The sequence below is a fragment of the Canis lupus genome, chromosome X, assembly GCF_003254725.2.
Source record: "Canis lupus dingo isolate Sandy chromosome X, ASM325472v2, whole genome shotgun sequence".
Taxonomy (NCBI): Eukaryota; Metazoa; Chordata; class Mammalia; order Carnivora; family Canidae; genus Canis; species Canis lupus.
In genome coordinates this window covers 123,366,542-123,385,540 of record NC_064281.1, presented here as the reverse complement: position 1 = coordinate 123,385,540, position 18,999 = coordinate 123,366,542, and the positions used below count along the sequence as shown (strand labels likewise).

General features: G+C 50.6%; 1 protein-coding gene across 1 annotated transcript; it reads right to left on the bottom strand.

Annotated features, from left to right (window-relative positions):
• Window positions 1–4,957: 4,957 nt before the first annotated feature.
• LOC112668347 (EKC/KEOPS complex subunit LAGE3-like) lies at window positions 4,958–6,240 on the bottom strand. The gene is made up of 3 exons (XM_025460543.3): window positions 5,938–6,240; window positions 5,532–5,660; window positions 4,958–5,278 (listed from the first exon to the last, which is right to left on the bottom strand). Exons 1-3 carry the CDS (start codon window positions 6,165–6,167, stop codon window positions 5,140–5,142), a joined length of 498 nt encoding a protein of 165 aa, XP_025316328.1. The 5' UTR covers window positions 6,168–6,240; the 3' UTR covers window positions 4,958–5,139.
• Between the last annotated feature and the right edge of the window lie 12,759 nt (window positions 6,241–18,999).

Sequence of the window (18,999 nt, the reverse complement as noted above, 5' to 3'; positions counted from 1 at the left end):
TGTTGGCGATGTGCGGGACACATGGCCCATCGCAGCCTACAGTTGCTCTTCCTTTTTCTGGTATTTTTAAAATGAAGAGCAGTTCCCACTTTTAAGGTAAGGTAGCGATCTTTTCCTGAGTGGCTTGTTTTTGTGTTTTAAGGAATCCTTCCCATGCTGCAGTCGAACTTGTGGCCCCATTATTTTCTCTTAGAATTATAAAGTTTTGCCCTACTTGACGGGATGAGCACTGGGTGCTATTCTGTATGTTGGTAAATTGAACACCAATAAAAAATAAATTTATTAAAAAAAATAAATAAAGTTTTGCCCTTCACATGGAAGTAGTGATCTAGCCTGAGCTGGCCGTAACCCATGGTGGCGAATTAGGGATACACTCCATTCCTTTTTTTGTTTTTACCCCACATGGATGCCATCCTTTCCTCTCGGAGGCAAGGTCACCTAAGTTCGTACACGTGAGATGATGTTGAGCTCTATCAGATACTTGTCCTGCATCTGATGAGATAATCACATTTTCTCCTTTGATATGTTAATGTGCTTGATGGACTTAATAGATCCTTTTAATTAATAGCTGTTCTAGCTCATCTCTCAGAAAACAGTAAGGGGTGCGCCTGTGCCAAACACAGGGTGTGGAAGTCTGAATCCCTATATTGTACTCCAGAGACTAACATCTTCTCTGGCGTCCTCCCGGTCCTCCCACCTGGTCCCTGTGACCCGCCCACTCTGGCCTCCTCCCCGTCCTCCCACTTGGTCCCTGTGACCCGGCCACGCTGGCCTCCTCCTCGTCCTCCCACCTGGTCCCTGTGACTCGTCCCCTGTGGCCTCTTCCTCATCCTCACACCTGGTCCCTGTGACCCAGCCACACTGGCCTCCTCCCATCTTCCCACCTGGTCCCTGTGACCCGTCCCCTCTGGCCTCCTCCCCGACCTCCCACCTGGTCCCTGTGACCCGTCCCCTCTGGCCTCTTCCTCGTCCTCCCACCTGGTCCCTGTGACCCGCCCACTCCGGCCTCCTCCCCGTCCTCCCACCTGGTCCCTGTGACCCGGCCATACTGGGCTCTTCCCCGTCCTCTCAGCTGGTCCCTGTGACCCGGCCACACTGGCCTCCTCCCCCGTCTGCCACAGGCCAGGCCCAGGCCCCCTCAGGGCTCTTTCCTGCGGGAACTCTCTGCCCCGGTCCGCCTGGCTCACGGCCCCCCATGACGTTAGCAGGCCTGGGGGTGGGAAGCAGGCAGGTGCGGCCCAACAGAGATGCTGCCCAGCCGCCCCCGGGGAGGAGTGTGGGTGCCCTGAGGACAGCGGGGGGCCGGGCACGGAGCCCGACGAGGTCCCCTTGACGTCCTGTCAGGTCCCCAGGCCCGCTGTGCGGAGAAGAGGGTGGATGAGGGCAGGTGGGGCAGCAGCGGCGACATGACCCCACACCCTAGCCAAGGGTGCTAGGTCCAGGGGGGCCGTGGAGGTGGGGGTGGGTACCGAGGGCGGGGCCTGGCAGGGGGAGCCCCCAGACTTTGCTGACCTCAGAGTGGCCACGGCTGCCCTCCCTGGATCCCAGAGCCTGCACCCAGTGACCCTGCCTCCTGTTCGTATAGGGGCCGATGCCCCCCGCAGGACACCTCTTCCCCCTACCCTGCACCTGCCCCAGCACGCCCCCCACTTTCCCCCAGGACACGTCGTCCCACCCCACCTGCCCCCAGCCTGAGGCCACACTCCGACTCCTGGTTCCAGACATTTAATTTTGGAGAACAATCCGGAACAGTAACAACACAAAGCTCATGCCAGAGAGGAGGACGGGTTCTCCCTCTCGGCCTGGGCCCCCCCTTGACGGGGCGGCTGAGGGTGCGGGCAGGGGGCTGGGGAGGGTAGGGCGTGCCGAGCCCCCAGACCGGGCTCAGGCCCCGCCGCCAGCCTGACCCCGCGGCTGCAGGTGCTCAGAACGCGGTGCCCCCCCCATAGGGCGCGGAGGGGACGCTGTGACCCGGCTGCGGGGGGCCCTGGGCGCGCTCTCCCCCTGGCCGGCACCCCCACCCGAGGGGCTGCTCCCCCGGCGCAGGCCCCCAGCCGTTGGGCCCATACGTGGGGGGGCAGGGAGCACTCCAGAGGAGCCGGGAGACTGGGGTGCCACCGGCAGATGGGGGGGGAGATATACTACATAACTAGGGGGCTGCGGGGCAGCGTGGGGGGCCCAGCGGTTCAGCGCCGCCTTAGGCCCGGGGTGTGACCCTGGGGGTTGTGGAATCGAGTCCCACATCGGTTCCCTGCATGGGGCCTGCTTCTCCCTCTGCCTATGTCTCTGCCTCTTTCTCTGCCTCTCATGAATAAATAAATAAAATATTTTTAAAAAATTTTTAAATTTAAATTTAAATTTAAATTTAAATTTTAATTTAAAATAATTTTTAATATTTTAAATTATTTAAAATATTTTTAAAATATTTTTAAAAAATAGGTGGCTGGGGTATAAATAGCGGGGGGGCGGGCAGACGCGGGGCGGGGGGGGGGGGGTATTGCTGCCGCGGGGCTCAGGGCTGGGTCCCGTCCCCCTGCCCCACGCAGGGCCCGAAGGAAGGCACTCAGGAAGGGGCCCGCGCGTCCCCGGGGGCTGTTGGCCGGCGCCGCCCCGCTCCAGGGCCGCCCAGGACCGCGGGCCGGGCCGGCCGCCCCCTCCGTCGCCGGGGCCGCCCCGTCAGCCGTTGCCCGACGCCAGCCCGATGATCTGCTCGAGCTTCTGGCGCAGCTTCTGCTTCCGACAGGCGGCGTCCCGGTCCAGCGCCGCCAGGACCTGCGGGGGGGCCGCGAGCCGGGCTGGCGAGGGCCCCGGCCTTCCCCGAGCGGGGCGCCGCCGCCCCGGCCCCAGCCCTTCCCGCCCCGCGCCCCGCGTGTGCTCCCCCCACGGCCCTCCGGCCCGCACCCCGACCTCTCCTGTGCCGGGCGCAGCCCCTGCTCCGGGCCTCCTGGCGCTCGACCGTCAGTGGCCCCCGCGCCGCCCCGCGCCCCGGCTTCCTGACCGCCTCCCTCGGGGGGGCACGGGGGGCTCATTCCCGTGCCAGGAGGCCCCCCGCCCTCTCGGGGTTCCCCCCTCCGCCCGCTCCGCTGCCCCCTGCCGAGTGTCCCCGGCGCCGGCTGAGTGGGGCTTTCTCCGTCTGCCTGTGTCTCTGCCTCTCTCTCGGTGTCTCTCATGAATAAATAAATAAAATATATTTTTTTTAAGTACCTGAAAAGAGCCCTCTTGATAGTTGAGGAGACCGGGCCGAGGGTGGGAAGGAAACAGGTACCAGCACTGTACCCTCTGTTTCTAAGAGAGTCAAAAGAAGGTTTCAAGATCCAAAAGCACCTGGGAGTATGGGGAAGGCACTGGAAAGCCGGGTTGCGGTTCTTATCAACCTTGTGTTCTCAGCTCCCATCGGCTTTGCCTGCTTGGATCTATTTCTGCATTTTTCATTAGGCACATGGATGTTCCCCGGATCCAGCAGAGGGAAAAGCACAATCCTGACGTCCCCGGGCTGCGGTTGGCGCGATCGCTTGGTGCTACCTTGGCTAAGCGAGTGGGTGCTTGAATCAAATCCACCCCACCTTGAGCCTCAGTCCTTCACTTACAAAAGCTGTGACAATGGTAGTACCTAGATCACCCCATTGTGGTGAGAAGTACGTAGGATAACGTGGGTCCAGAGCACAGCATCGTACCTGCACACAGATGTTTTTATGATGTTTTCCCTGAGTGGTCAAGGCAGGGGCAGCAGCAGCAGTGTCTGCCGTGGGGCACTTTGCGGAACCAGCAAGCAAGCGATTTCCAAGTCAGCGTCTGTATGAGCACCTGGCAGTGTGGACAGTGAGGGCCGAAAGGAAGCTTGACATGCAGGTCACCCGGCCCATGGCCTCAGCCGAGTGGGATGGTGACAAGAACGAGTGGGGGAATTAGGAGGCCACCCTTCACCCATCTGAGCCCCGCCGTGTTTTGCCACCTCCACGCGGCTCCGTGTACTTCCCGGCAACCGGTATGCCGCAGTACCAATGCTAACAACTGGGTCTTCGTGGAAAAAGTAGATTCCCAAGACTCCGCTACACTGCCTCCCTCCGGCCCTCCCTCACCTGCCTCTACCTACACATTGCCCCAGCACTTTTCTTCTGTGATCTGAAACCAGGTCGGCAAAGCACAATCTTTATTCTAGTGTCTCTAAATTGTTTACTTGTGCAGTTTTTTCTTGTGGCAGGGCCGTGACAGGGAGGTGGGGAAACCAGCATTCTGGGGAGGGGGTGGGCGCATTTTCTGGAGAACAATTTTGTATTGTAGATCCAACTCTTGGACTCTATCTTAAGAAAACAACCGTTTATGCAGAGACTTACATACAAGAATCCCACTGAAAGATTATAATATGAAAAAAATGAGAGAAATATTAAGTGTGGAACCAATATATTATAAAGCATTGTGTATGTATCCATGCGACGCTTTTGGGGTTTTGGATAGAGGTAAAGGCCAAATATCAGATGAAATACATCTCAGGAAAAAAACTGGTGCTGAACTTGAAAAACCTTACTCCTGTATCTGATTGTCATAGGGTTATTGTATTATTCCTACAACCCTGAAACTACAAAAGTATCCCAAAATGCTGACATTAATGGTGAATGACAGAACACACGCAATTTTCATTTTTTCATTTTTCTCAATTGTATTCGACTGCCTTGTACCAGTTGAGTATCTGAATCCCAGAACCTCCCCTCCAACCCGAGGACAAAGGAGAGAAAATCGTGATGCTGACAGAAAAGTCAGACCCAGGGGATCCCTGGGTGGCTCAGCAGTTAAGTGCCCGCCTTTGGCCCAGGGCGTGATTCTGGAGACCCGGAATCGAGTCTCGCCTCCGGTTCCCTGCATGCAGCCTGCTCCTCCCTCTGCCTGTGTCTCTGCCCCCCTTCATGAATAAATAAATAAAATCTTTTAAAAAATAAGAAAAGAAAGAAAGCCACATGCATAACATCAGCTGTTTTATTCTCTGCAGTAACAAATATTTGAACAATGAAAACAAGTGGGTAAGGAGTACCCCAGGGCCAGTGCAGGCAAACAATGACATCCCCCCAAACTAAGTGGCAATCCTGCAAAAAATCATGTTTCTAGGGAAGGATGTGCTGCCTGCAATGGGACTCTCTTGTGGATTCAGCCCCCTTTGCCAGGGCGAGGCTTCGGAAAAAACGGAGGCACGAAGTGCTGCATGGTCTGCACCACCAGGGAAAGCTGGTTCAGCAAGCACGCGGTGGAAATCTGCAGCAGGGCCGAGTCTTCAGCAGTTAGCTTGCTAAAAGGGAGTGAGGGGCAAAAGAAATCACGTCAGATAGAATTCCCCTTCACCCCCCCCGCCCCCCCAAGGTTACTCCTGCGCGGCTCCTGAAGAGCGACTCCTGAGGCTGCCACAGCCCCAGTGCCCCTCCCCCCGCCACATGTCTCCTCAGCCCCGGGCTTCAGCGCCCGCACGCCTCCAACAGGCTCCGTCAGGCAGAGACCCGCGCAGGTTGCCGCTTGCTCTCCCACCAGCGCCTTCTAGAACTTACATCACCAGGTCGTTGCCGATCACCGTGAGCTCCGTGTGAACCGCCCCTTGGAAGGGCTCAACATCCGAAATCAGGCACTGGCGGGCCACTTCGGCATCCACGTAGCACAGAAAAGGCACCGTAAGGCTGCTGTGGAGATTTCGTTAAGGCGCCGTCTGTGCTGACTTTACGGTTCAGGCTCCCTTGCCCACGGGGGCCCGCCTTCCCCCAGACCGCCTCGCCGCCCCCGGGAAGCGGGCCTCACGCCCTCCTCCCGCCACCCTCCTGTCCCCCGGGGCGGCCCGCCTGCTTCCTCCAGCCCCCCCTTCCGTGCCCCCTCTGGCCCCCCCACGCTGAACCCGCTTCTCCCCCCTGCCGCCCCTCCCCAGCACCCTTCCAATCCCGGGGGGCTCCTCGGAAAGGATACAACTCCAGCTGGTTTCCTGAGGCTCCGCCACAGGCGGCCGAGGTCGAGGCCGAAGCCTCTTCACCTTGCCCTCCGTCAGGCGACACCCCTTCGACCTGAGGCGCTCCCCCGGCCTGGGGGCCCTCGTCGGAGGTGCCGCTCCAACCTTCGGGTTCCCTCGGGGGGCTTCCATCGCCATCGGGCGCTCCAGCACCACCCTCCGCACCACCAGCGCCGCCGGGAGCCTGCATGGTGAGCGAGCTGCCTCCTCCGACACGACCCCTCAGGCAGTGAGGCTGGCTCGTGAAGCTCCGCCCCCCGCGCGCAAGGCCGCTGGGAGTGCTCAGAGCGCCTGCGCACACAGACCCCGGAGAGGCTCCTGGCACGTGATTGGCTCCCGCCAGCCGCTTCGCTGCCCTCGGGTCGCCTCCGAGACCCTGTGGTGCCCGCGCCTCGTGGCGCCCCTCCCCCAGCGCGTGAGGCCGCGCGGGCTCCCTAGTGCGCCTGCGCGAGCCAGCCCTGCCCCCGCCCCCCCCCCCCCGCCCCGGGCAGAGCGCGTGCGGCGGGAAGCACGTGGAAGCAGCGACGTCACACAAAGGGCCGGGTGAAAAGCGGCGATCGTGGCGGGGAAGTGGCGTCGCGCGTCGCTGATGTAGCCTCACGGGGACCCTCGAGAGCTGTTCCCCGGGGGAAACACTGCCGGCTCCCCGCAGCGCGACTGCGGACCCAAGCTGCCCCGTCAGTAAATGGCGAGGGGAGGGTGGCAAGCTGGCAGAAACGGGTCATGCCACAAAGCCTCTGCCAGGAAGACGCAGGCTCCACGCGGGGAGCCCGACCGGGGGCTCGATCCCGGGACTCCGGGCCACGCCCTGGGCCGAAGGCGGCGCTAAACCGCTGAGCCACCCGGGCTGCCCTGTCCCTCCCTTTGCTTGCACATGCTCTCTCTCCGCAAGTAGGTGATCTTTTTAAAAAAGCAAAAGTGCATGAAATATAAATACATAGTTAATAAGTAGAAACATGCTTGGAAAAAGCATCCAAACAAATAAAACATTGCTTGCTTGCCCTCAGTAACCCAGAGGTTCTCTGAGCGATACCCTTGAATGTCCATCCCTACGAGAAGCGCTACGATGACTTAAATGCTAAATCGCTTCACATGACTTTATAGTTTGCCCAACTATGTATGCATTTCTAAACAATAAAGGTTGGTTTTTAGCAAAAAAAAAAAAAAAAAAAGTCTCTGCCAGTCTCAAACTTTGAAGATTCCAAGAGTAACATTTCTAAGTTGTAAGAGCGGTTTAAACATGATTTTATTTGATTTTTTTAAAAAGATTTTATTTATGTATTCATGACACACACACACACACACACACACACACACACACACACAGAGGCAGAGACCCAGGCAGAGGGAGAAGCAGGCTCCATGCAGGGAGCCCTACGCGGAACTCGATCCTGGGTCTCCAGGATCAAGCCCTGGGCCAAAGACAGGCGCCAAACCGCTGAGCCACCCAGGGACCCCCTCAAACATGATTTTAAAATAGATTTGTCTCTCCTGGGTTGTTGTCTCACTTTCTTGATTGGTATTGTTTGTAGAACAAACGTTTTTAATTTTGATGGCATCGATTATATTTTTTTCTTTGTCGCTTGTATTTTTGGCTACCGTTCTGTAAAGAGGAGTATCGATGCTCTGTGCAATGGGCAGTGCCATTGGGCGATTGCTTGTGTGGAAGAGCAATCACTATGGGTTTGCTGAGGTCACACTCCCACAAGCAGAGGCTTACTGGGTGTGATGGCTAATCCTGTGTATCAACTTGCCTGGTACCCCTAGTAAGCAGTATTTCTGGGTGCATTTGTGGGGATGTTTCCATATGGGTTTAGCGTTTGAATCTGTGGATTCGGTAAAGCAGATTGGATGACGCGTTGGCAGGTGTCATCCAATCATTGAGAGCCTGAATAACACCAAAGGTGGAGGAAGCAGGAATTTGCCTCCCTCCCCTTTCCTATAACCTCACTATTGAGCTGTCACATCTCATCTCACCTTTTCCTCTGGCTTTGACTGGGATTTACACCACTTCCCCCTCCCTTGGTCAGACCTTGGGACTCGGGCTGAATTATACCACGAGCTTTCCTGGGTCTCCAGCTTGCAGGCAGCAGGTCATGGAACCCCTCAGCTTCCTCTATCTATCTATCTATCTATCTATCTATCTATCTATCTATCTATCAATGAATTGGCTGTTGGTTCTCTTGATCCTACTTCTGTGGAGAACCCTCACTAATACAGATTCGGTACCAAGAGTGATTCTAGAGGAACAGAATTTTAGAGATGAGTTCTCTGAATTGGTTCTGGGGTTTCTGGAATTGGCTTTACAATCTGATTAGATTTGAAGACGCTAGTGACTGTTTCTCATAGTAAAGAGAACAGTGATCACCCATGGCATGAGCTCATAGAGATATGCAAACTATCTACATCGGATATTCCTAATCAACCACTTATAAGAAACAAGGAGCTAGTTGACTCTGTATGTGATACTTTTCAACATTTTTGGAAAACTAACAAATACAGTGACATTGGTTTATAGCTACTAATGTGACTGGACAACGTGGTGAAAGGAAAGGATGAGCTCAGAGATTTGAATTACCAGCTCAAACACGACGTAACTGGCTTAGGAGCTTCTAACTGAGCCCGGAAAGAAACCTTTATCGGGACGCCTGCTGGCTCAGTGGTTTATCGCCTGCCTTCGGCCCAGGGTGTGATCCTGGAGTCCTGGGTTCGAGTCCCACATCAGGCTCCCTGCATGGAGCCTGCTTCTCCCTCTGCCTGTGTCTCTGCCTCTCTCTCTCTCTCTCCGTCATGAATAAATAAATAAAACCTTTAAAAGGAAAAAAAGAGATCTTTATGTTCTAGAGCCAAAGAGCCAAAATTGCTGAAAATTCAAATGCAGAACCTCATGCACAACTACCTGAATTACAATGTAAATTGAACCTCCAGACTTGAAGGGTGTTAAACTGAGGCCTTGGTTGAGAAATAATGGAATCCTATAGATTGAGATGGAGAGGACGTGTGGGAAGACACTGCTGAAGCTGTGTGCATTGAGCCCCTAAATTGAGTGGAAGGGTGGGCGGCCTCCCCATCTGCAGTGGCAGCAGCCTCTAAACTTATAGTGGGATCGGCCTCTCCACCTCCCTGTGAGCAGATGATCTACACGTTGCCCAAGGAAACCATAATGGCCTCCTCTGAGGCCATTGCAAGATAGTGCTGATTCTCTTCAGGACCTACCCCCACCACCCCTCTTTGCTTCCAGCCCTATAAGTAGACTCCAATCCCAGTAGGTCCCTACAGGCAAGGTACAAAACGTGACCCATGAGGAAATATGTGCCACTCCAAAATAATGACTTGAGCTTTCCAATTTATACAGATAGAAATCCAGGGAATGTGTGTGGGAATGGATACTGAGGGTGTGGGGTAATAATAGAAAGACATAAAGCTGCATCAGGCAAATTTATTGACAGGGGCTCACTAAGCAGAGATCCTTTATTTATTTATTTATTTATTTATTTATTTATTTATTTATGTATTTATTTATTTAATTTATTTTATTTGAGAGAGAGAGTGAGTGAGACAGCATGAGCAGAAGGAGTGGCAGAGGGAGAGAGAGAAGCAGGCTCCCTAGTGAGCAAGAAGCCCGATGCGGGACTCGATCCCAGGACCCTGGGACCATTACCTGAGCTGAAGGCAGCTGCTTAACCAACTGAGCCTCACAGACACCCTGGGACCCTGCATGTAATATTATAGCAGGAATTAGAAAGGTCTCTAACGGCTTGATTGTTTGACCGTAACATGGACCTAAAGGTGGCTCACCATGAACAATAGAATTGCTGAAACCGCTTTAGTTTAATATGGAGGAAGGGATCAGAAGGCTCAGCAGGACTGGAATGTTAGAGTGAATTTGTCATTTGAGACGTGCTCACTCACCGTGGGAGGGTCCAGAAGACATATCTTTCACCGACACCGTGAGGAATAAATTTGTGAAGGGAGCACCAGCAACCTCGAGGAGTTCTGCAACTGCTCTTGTCTGTTGTCAGGCCTCATATTAGGAACTGCAGTCACTGAATTGGGAAGCCGAAATGCAGTGGTAGTAATTGGGTCCCAGTGTGGCAGGGGCCAGTGGGTGGCACTTAATCACTAAAGGCAGGGTGTGACTAAGGTTTCTGTAATGGACAGTGGAGGGAAAGCAGCAATCATAATAGCCTGGCTCACGCAGACCCTCCGGTATCGGCTACCTGAGCACGAGGGCCTAGAAGTGAAACGGGAAGCCTACTGAGTTCCTAACTGATCTGTCTAAGCAGAAACACCTAGGTCAAGGGAATAAAAGTCTAACCTGAATCATTAAAAACGGAAAATCATGGCCCCTCAATTTCTAGACGTGAACCAGTTCACAGACTCCGATCCACTTGAAAAAAAGGGGAGGCCAGGTCCCCTTCAGGAAGGACCTCGGCACACTGCTGAAAAAACTTTTTAAAAGATTTTATTTATTTTTTCATGAGAGACACACAGAGAAAGAGAGGGAGCAGCAGGCTCCATGCAGGGAGCCCAATGCGGGACTCTATCCCGGGACTCCAGGATCACGTCTTGGGCCGAAGGCAGGCGCTAAACCGCTGGGCCACCCGGGCTGCCCACACTGCTGAATATTTTAAATCTTAGTCTTTCTTTCTCCCAGCCTGCCGCAAAGGGCCCTATGGCCTTGTACTCAGGTAACAGTACACTGAGAGATAATCAATCTTTTCAGAAACGACTGGACACTGGCTCTGAACTGATGCTAATTCCAAGAGACCCCAAATGTCACTGTGGGCCACCAGTCAGAGTAGGAGGTTATGGCAGTCGGGTGATCCCTGGGGTTCTAGCTTCAATCTGATTCGCAGTAGGCCCAGGGGGTCCAGAATGTGTAACTGAAACAGTCTTTGCCAGTACACCTGGTTTCTGTGACCTGTCGAGTGAGGGCCAAGTGGAAGCCACTAGAACGGCTTTTACCTGGGAAAATAGTAAAGCAAAAGCAGTATCACGTTCATGGAGGGATTGGAGAGTGTAGCGCCACCATCAAGGACTTGAAAGACGCAGGGGTGGGGATTTCTACCAAATCCCATTCGAGGCAGATGCACCCTAGAGAATGACAGTACACTGTCATCAAGTCAACCAGGTGGTGACTCCATCCGCAGCTACTGTACCCGATGTGGTTTCATTCATTGAGCAAATAAACACCTCCCTTGGTACTTGTATGCAGCTATTAATCTGGCAAATGTCTTTTTCTCCATCCCTGTCCATAAGACCCTTCAGAACCAGTTTGTTTGCATGTCGCAAGACCAGGGATATACCCTGACTGCTCTACCTCAGGGGTATATCCACCCTCTAGCTCTGTGTCATAATTTAGTTTGCAGGGATCTTGAGTATCTTCCCCTTCCACAGGATTTCACACTGCTCCATTACATTGATGACATGCTGATTGGACCTAGTGACCAAGAGGTAGCAACTGCTCTACACCTGTTGGTAAGACACCTGCATGTCAGAGGTTGGGAAATAAATCCAACAACAATTCAGGGGCCTTCTTAGTGAAATTCCCACAGGTGCCAGTGGTGTGGGGCACGTCAAGATATCCTTTCTGAGGTGAAGAATAAGTTGTTGCATCTGGCCCCTTTTATACCAAAAAAAGAGTCACAACAACTACTGGGTCTCTTTGGATTTTAGAGGCAACATATTCCTTATTCTTCCGAGGTATTCCAACACATTTGCAGAGTGACCTGAAAAGCTGCTAGTTTTCAGGGGGGCCCAGAACAGAGAAGGCTCTGCAACGGGTTCAGGCTGCTGTGCAATCTACTTTGCCACGTGATCCAGCAGATCCAATGGTGCTTGAGCTATCAGTGGCCCTTAAGGATGCTGTTTGGAGCCTTTGGCAGGCCCCTATAGGTGAATCACAGCATAGGCCTTTAGGATTTTGGAGCAAGGCTCTGTACCATCTGTTCTCCTTTTTTTTTTTAAGATTTATTTATTTATTTATTTATTTATTTATTTATTCAGAGAGAGTGAAAGAGAGGCAGAGACACAGGCAGAGAGAGAAGCAGGCCCCATGCAGGGAGCCCGACGTGGGACTCTATCCCGGGTCTCCAGGATCACACCCCGGGCTGCAGGCGGCGCTAAACCGCTGAGCCACCGGGGCTGTCCTCTGTTCTCCTTTTGTAGAAACAACTCCTGGCCTGCTACTGGGCCTTAGGAGAGACTGAACGCCTGACAACAGGCCACTGAGTTACCATGCGATTAGAGCTGCCCATCATAACTTGGGGGTTAGCTGACCCACCAAACCATAAAGCTGGGCATGGACATCATCAAATGGAAGTGGTATTTATACATATATATATTTATTAAAATATATTTATAATATATATTTATTTATATATAAATATTTATTTTAAAATATATACATTTATATATAATATATATATAATATATATATAAAACCAGGCTTGAGCAGACTTTGAAGGCTTGGGGAAGTTAAAAGTGAAAAAGTGGCTCAGGGACGCCTGGTTGGCTCATTCAGAAGAACATGAGGCTCTTGATCTCAGGATTATGAGTTCCACGCGTATGTTGGGTGTAGAGATTACTTAAATAAAAAAAATAAATAAACTTAAAAAGATTTTATTTTATTTTTTTAAATTTTTTTTTATTGGAGTTCAATTTACCAACATTTAGCATAACTCCCAGCGCTCATCCTGCCAAGTGCCCCTCTCAGTGCCCATAACCCCTTAAAAAGATTTTAAGTGAAAAAGTGGCCCAAATGTCCATGGTCCCCACACCTGCTACATTGCTCCCCTCTCCCAGCCTGCACCTATGGCCCTATGAGGAGTTCCCTATGATCGATTGACAGAGGAAGAGAAGACTTGAGCCTGGGTTACAGATGGCAGGCACCACCCAGAAGTGGACAGCTGTAGCACTACAGCTCCATTCTGGGACATCCTCTGAGACAATGGTGAAGGGGAATCCTCCCAATGGGCAGAGATCCGGGCAGTGCACTTGGTTGTTCACTGTTCTTGGAAGGAGAAACAGCCAGACATGCAATTATATACCAGTCAGTGGGCTCTGGCCAATGGTTTGCCTAGATGGTGAGGGATTTGGAAGGAGCACGATTGGAAAATTGATGACAAAGAAGCTTAGGAGAGACCTTTCTGAATGGGCAAAAAGCATGAAGGTATCTTGTCCCATGTGAATGCTCATCAAAGAGCAACCTCAGCAGAGGACGATTTTCACAATCGAATGGATAGCACTACCCATCCTGTGGATTCCAGCCAGCCTCTTTCCTGAGCCAGGCCTGTGCTTGTGTAGTGGCCTCATGAACCACGTAGTGATGCATGGACTCAGCAACATGGACTTCCACTCACCAAAGCTGATCTGGCTACAGCCACTGAGTGCCCAGTCTGCCGGCAGCAGAGACCAACGCTGAACCCCTGAAATGGCACCAGTTTTCAGAGTGATCGGCCAGCTACTTAGTGACAGATTGATGACATTGGACCACTTCTATTGTGGAAAGGGCAGCATTTTGTCTTTACTGGAGCACACGCTTACTCAGGACACGGATGTGCCTTCCCAGCACACAACGCTCCTACCCCAAGCACCACCTGTGGACGTACAGAGTGCCTTATCCCCCCTCGTGGTCCTCCACACAGCATTGCTTCTGATCCAGGAAGTCACTTCACAGCCAAAGAAGTGTGTCCCTGGGCCTGTGCTCCCCGAACTCACGGGCCTTACCATGTTCCCCACCATCCTGAGGCAGCTGTGTTATTGAAGAGTGGCACGGGCTTCCGAAGACTCCGTTCCAGGCCTGGCTACGTGGTCACACCTTGCAGGGCTGGAGCAAGGTTCCCCAGAGAGCTTGCGTGCTCTGAATCAACATCCAGTAAACGGCACTCTTTGTCTCACAGCCAGGATTCACGGGTCCAGGAATTAAGAGGTGGAAATGGCAGTGGCATCAACAACCCACTTACCCCTAGCGACCCACCAGTAATATTTTTGGCTTCCTTTTCCCACAATTTTGTGCTCTGCTGGCCTAGTAGACTTAGTTCCTTTCGGGGGTGGGGGGAGTACTCCCACCAGGAGACACAATAATTGCATTGAACTGAAAGTTAAGACTGCCACCCGGCCACTTTGGACTCTTCATGCCTGTGAATCAACAGCAAAGAGAAGGGGGTTCCTACCCTGCCTGGGGTGATTGATTCTGAGTACCAAGGGGAAATGAGACTGCTGCTCCACAATGGAGGTGATGAAGACTGTCTGGAGCGCAGGAGATATAAGGGTGTCTCTTATTAAGTCTCTTAGCATTATGCCCTATGATGAAGGTCAATGGAAAACTACAACTCAATCCAGGCAGGACTATTAAAGGCTCCGAGCCCTCAGGAATGAAGGCTGGGATCACACCACTAGATAAAAAACCAACTGAGGTGGTTGTTAAAGGCAAAGAGAATACAAAATGGATAGCAAAAGAAGTACAGGGATCCCTGGGTGGCGCAGTGGCTTGGCGCCTGCCTTTGGCCCAGGGCGCGATCCTGGAGACCCGGGATCGAGTCCCACGTCGGGCTCCCTGCATGGAGCCTGCTTCTCCCTCTGCCCATGTCTCTGCCTCTCTCTCTCTCCCTGTGTGACTATCATAAATAAAATAAAAATTAAAAAAAAAGAAAGAAGTACATATAAATACCAGCTACAACCACGTTACCAGTTAAAGAAATAAGGACTGTAATTGTCATGAGTATTTCCTCCTTAAAAATACCTGTGTGTGTGTCTGTGTGTGTGTCTGTGTGTGTGTTTTATTTCCTCTCTATTCCCTTATCATGTAACATAAGATATAGATTTTATATTGTAGTATTTAAGTTTTGTTACTTTTAAATCATAGTTCTTAAGTTATGGGGTATCAAGAAGAAAAGTAAATATCATCACTCAAGGACTTTAACTCCTCTTCTGGGGAAGAAGTTAGTGCATTTTTTACTTTATCCAGGATAGTTGTATCATGTTAGTGGGAATTATGACCTTGTTATTATCTTTATTCGGGATTAAGTATGGTTTAAGGATATGTGTATGGGTGTCAATTCTACGCCAACTTGTGACGATCCTTGTGATGTGTGATATGTGACCCACCTTGTGATGGTTAATTTTGTGTCACCTTGACTGGCAATAGGGTGTCCAGATTAAACGTTATTTCTGGGTGTATCTGTGAGGGTATTTCAGATGAGATCAGCATTTGAATTGGTGGAGTCAGTAAAGTAGATTGCCCTCCCCAGTGTGGGTGGGCATTATCCAATCTGTTGAGAGCCTGAATAGAACAAAAGGCAGAGGGAATCTGCCTTTGTCTCTGCCTCTCTCTCTGTGTGTGTCTCTTATGAATAAATAAATAAAAAATTTTTTAAAGGCAGAGGGAAGAGAAACTTACACGCCTTTTTTCTGTCTCACTGCTGGAGCTGAGACCTCTCATCATACATTCTCCTGCCCTTGGACCTGGATTTACATCATCAGCTCTCCTCGTTCTCAGGCCCTCAGACTTGAACTGAATAATACCACTGGCTTTCCTGGGCCTGCAGGGTGTAAATAGAATATCATGGGACTTCTCAGCCTCCATAATCATGTGAGCCAATTCCTCATACGTTGTTTCTGTCTCCCTTTTTTTTTCTGTTTCCTCATTCATTGTTTCTGTTCCTCTGGAGAACCCTGACAATGCACCAAGACACTTACAAAATGCTGTTGCCTCTATGACCAAAAAAGATCCTAATCCTCATTTGTAGGGCACCCCTGTGGCACAGCCAAGGGATGAATTCAACCATGGCCATGGGAGAGGCCTATAACACTAATGATACTAATCTGAGACTTGCTGGAAGAAGAATTTTACAAATATGAGCAGGGCGTATAGGCCTCTCCAAAGTATATCTAGTAACCACATACACACAGATAAACACACACACACACACATATGCATGCATGCACACACACATACACACATGCATGCACGCACACACACACGCACACACACACACACACACACACATACTCTGAGAAAGTTTCCTGATGGTTGCCAAGTAGTGAATGGTCTTCAGGCCATTGTTGCTGGGAAGTGGGATGATAAACATCTCTGCGGAGACTTATATAGAATCTCATTCTCTTGAAGGAATTTTAGGTAAGACATACAAAAACAAAGTAGTGATGGAGGGTTGGGGAAAACAGAACAAATTACTCAATAGTGTGGTCATGGGGAAGAGCTTGCAGGAAACACCCTCTGTCTGCCATGTGATCCACCACAAATGAACCAAAAGAGATGAGGAAAGGTGAAAGGTCACTTTGGGGAGAGTCATTAGGGGGAATTGAAGTAACTCCCCCTTACTCTAACAAGATAATTTGGACCTCCCTCACATTTTGCTCCCCTCTTCCTGCCCCCAGATGTACATTGTGATGCCTGAGTTACCCCAGAACTACCATGGCTGGAAAGAGTTTCTTGCTGACTAAACCAAATGGAAGGATGTGCCTCTCCATTGTCCTGGGAAGAGTATATATAAGGAATCAGGAGAGCTGTTGGTGAAGCCACTGTTGACTTAGGCATGGCAGAGGTGAATGGGAAACCACAAGAGCCCAGCACGGATTCAGAATCACCAATCACAAGCATTAACCTGCCAACTACAAGCAACAGAGAGAGGATGAGTCAGAAGAAACCCTGACAACCCAAAACCAAAGACATTGAAAAAGTCAGATCACACAACCTACGGTCCTCTTCTGTATCCTCATTTACCACACCCCCAAGATTCCTACCTGTCCTTGTTTGGGACAAAGCCCTTCTTCAGCCCACACTCCTTTTATAAATCCACCCTTCTCATGTACCCCCAATCCACTGCCTCCAAACTAATGTCCTCTCTTTCCCTACCAGTTGAAGCAGTTAATAAAGAGGGTAAAATTAGCCCTTCAACAAAGTTCAAGAAATCCAAAGAAAACAAAGAGCCTGAAAATATTAGTCTGTCACCACAGGGCACTTAAAAAGAAGAACCTAAATAAGGCAGTCCAAGGACAAGAGAACCTGGACAACTCTGCCTCTGCTAATAATGTTGCATGCATAGTAGAGCCCAAAGAACTACAACTCTTCTCTACATCCCCAGTGGAAGTTCTGCAAAAACAGCCAACCCATTAAGACTAAAATGTACACCAATGGTGACGATTAATAAAAACAATACATTTTAAAAATGATGTGTGTATGTGTGTTTGTGAGTTCTCTGATGGTAGGGAGGTTGGGAGAAATGGAAGAGGTAAGTTGTGAGGAGAGAGGTATGTAAAGTCTAGCCGGGCTGGGGATCAGACTGGCAGGTTGACAGTTACAGTCATTGGGTACAAAGACTGGGTCATGGCTTAACACTGAAGACAGATTTCCTTCCTTGATACTTTAACTCACAGGCCAGGAGGGAAAAAACTTGGTGTTTCTGTATGAGGGAAGGGGGAAACAGGGAAGGATGGGAAAAGGAGAGGGGGCAACATCAGGGTTCAGATTGCCAGAACCCAGATGGGGAGACATGTGATGTGAGGGAGAGGGTGGAAGTGTGTGATAAAATGTTTAATGCTGTTTTTTGATGTTTGGCTGCTGACAGCCTTCAAGCTCCTCTGCTCCCCCTTCTCCTGCCCCACATTTAGGCAAGCTGATAAGGAACTCTGAAACTTGAGCCACGCAAGCCCTTAGCCCACATATGGGAACCCTTACCCCAGCTCCAGCCCCTAACCACCATACAATCCCAAGCCTGTCTCCTTTCCCAGCTCTCTCAAACCCATCTTGGTCCTGCTTGGGAGCCAGCCCAGCTCTCCCCAGAAAGCCTCATTATGTGAGAAATAAACCATTGATTCTCTATCGGTGCTCGTACAGCAGCATCAGATGCAGCATCCAAACCAAATTTGGGATGTGTGGAGGAGTCTATCATACTCCTGTGGGGTGAGTACAACAAACTCACATACTTCACAGGAGTTTAATTAACGGTATATATATGGCACTTTATCAAAGATACCAATATTTCAGGAAATATATCTACAGGGCCTAGTTCATGTCAGATATAGTTGTAGACCCTGGGCTTACAGTGAAGAACAAGACGTCAAAAGTTCCTGCCATCAGGAGTTTACATTTTCATGGGTCCTCAGGTAGTTGAAACAGGAGAGAAAGGGGAGGAGCACGGGCGACAGCCGCTATGGCTGTGGGCTGTGGAGAAATCTCTGAGGAGTTGATATTTAAGTTGAGACCTGAACAAGATGGGGTGGGTAGTGTGGAGATTTCAAAGAAGAGTATTTTAGGAAGAAGAAACAGCAAGTAGCAATATTATGAGGTAAGAACAAGGCCGTGTGTTGAACAGCAAAAAGGCCAGAGTAATAACTGGGGTACAGTGAGAGAGGGGCAGAATGGAAACAAATGACTGAAACTTGAGAGGTCATCAAAGATGAAGTTGCATAGGGCTTTGCTGATAAATGTACACTTTATTATTAAGGAGAAACTTAAAATAGAGTTACAAACTAAACAAACAAAAGGAAACATTTGGTCTTGATTCATACCCATCTCTGAAACTTCCTGCCTACCTGTTGTCTCAAGAAAGTCACTCAATTTATGTGAACCTATGTTTCCACATTTGCGAAAAGCTGATAATGTCGACATCACAGAATTTTTAAAAAAATTAAATTAGATACAGTGACTGGCATAAAGTCAGAAGTCAACGAATGATAGTTATGATGGTTATTAATTACCACTCTGTGAAATGCTTTTGTCTTGAACACACTTGGGAATGCTCATAGCCAAATTGCCTTGTGTATCATGGCTCACTTTGGTCTTGTGTCTCTGAAAGGTTTATTTTTAAGATTTTATTTATTTATTCATGATAGTCACACACACACAGAGAGAGAGGCAGAGACCCAGGCAGAGGGAGAAGCAGGCCCCATGCAGGGAGCCCGACGTGGGACTCGATCCCGGGTCTCCAGGATCGTGCCCTGGGCCAAAGGCAGGCGCCAAACTGCTGCGCCACCCAGGGATCCCTCTGAAAGGTTTA

Bases quoted from the DNA above. Each gene is read 5' to 3' on its own strand.
- LOC112668347 (XM_025460543.3), bottom strand. From the start codon at position 6,167: ATGCAGGCTCCCGGCGGCGCTGGTGGTGCGGAGGGTGGTGCTGGAGCG. The intron at 5,661-5,937 runs GTATCCTTTCCG...AAATCTCCACAG, and splicing joins TCAGGAAACCAGCTGGAGTT to CAGCCTTACGGTGCCTTTTC. The intron at 5,279-5,531 runs GTAAGTTCTAGA...ACTCCCTTTTAG, and splicing joins ATCGGCAACGACCTGGTGAT to CAAGCTAACTGCTGAAGACT.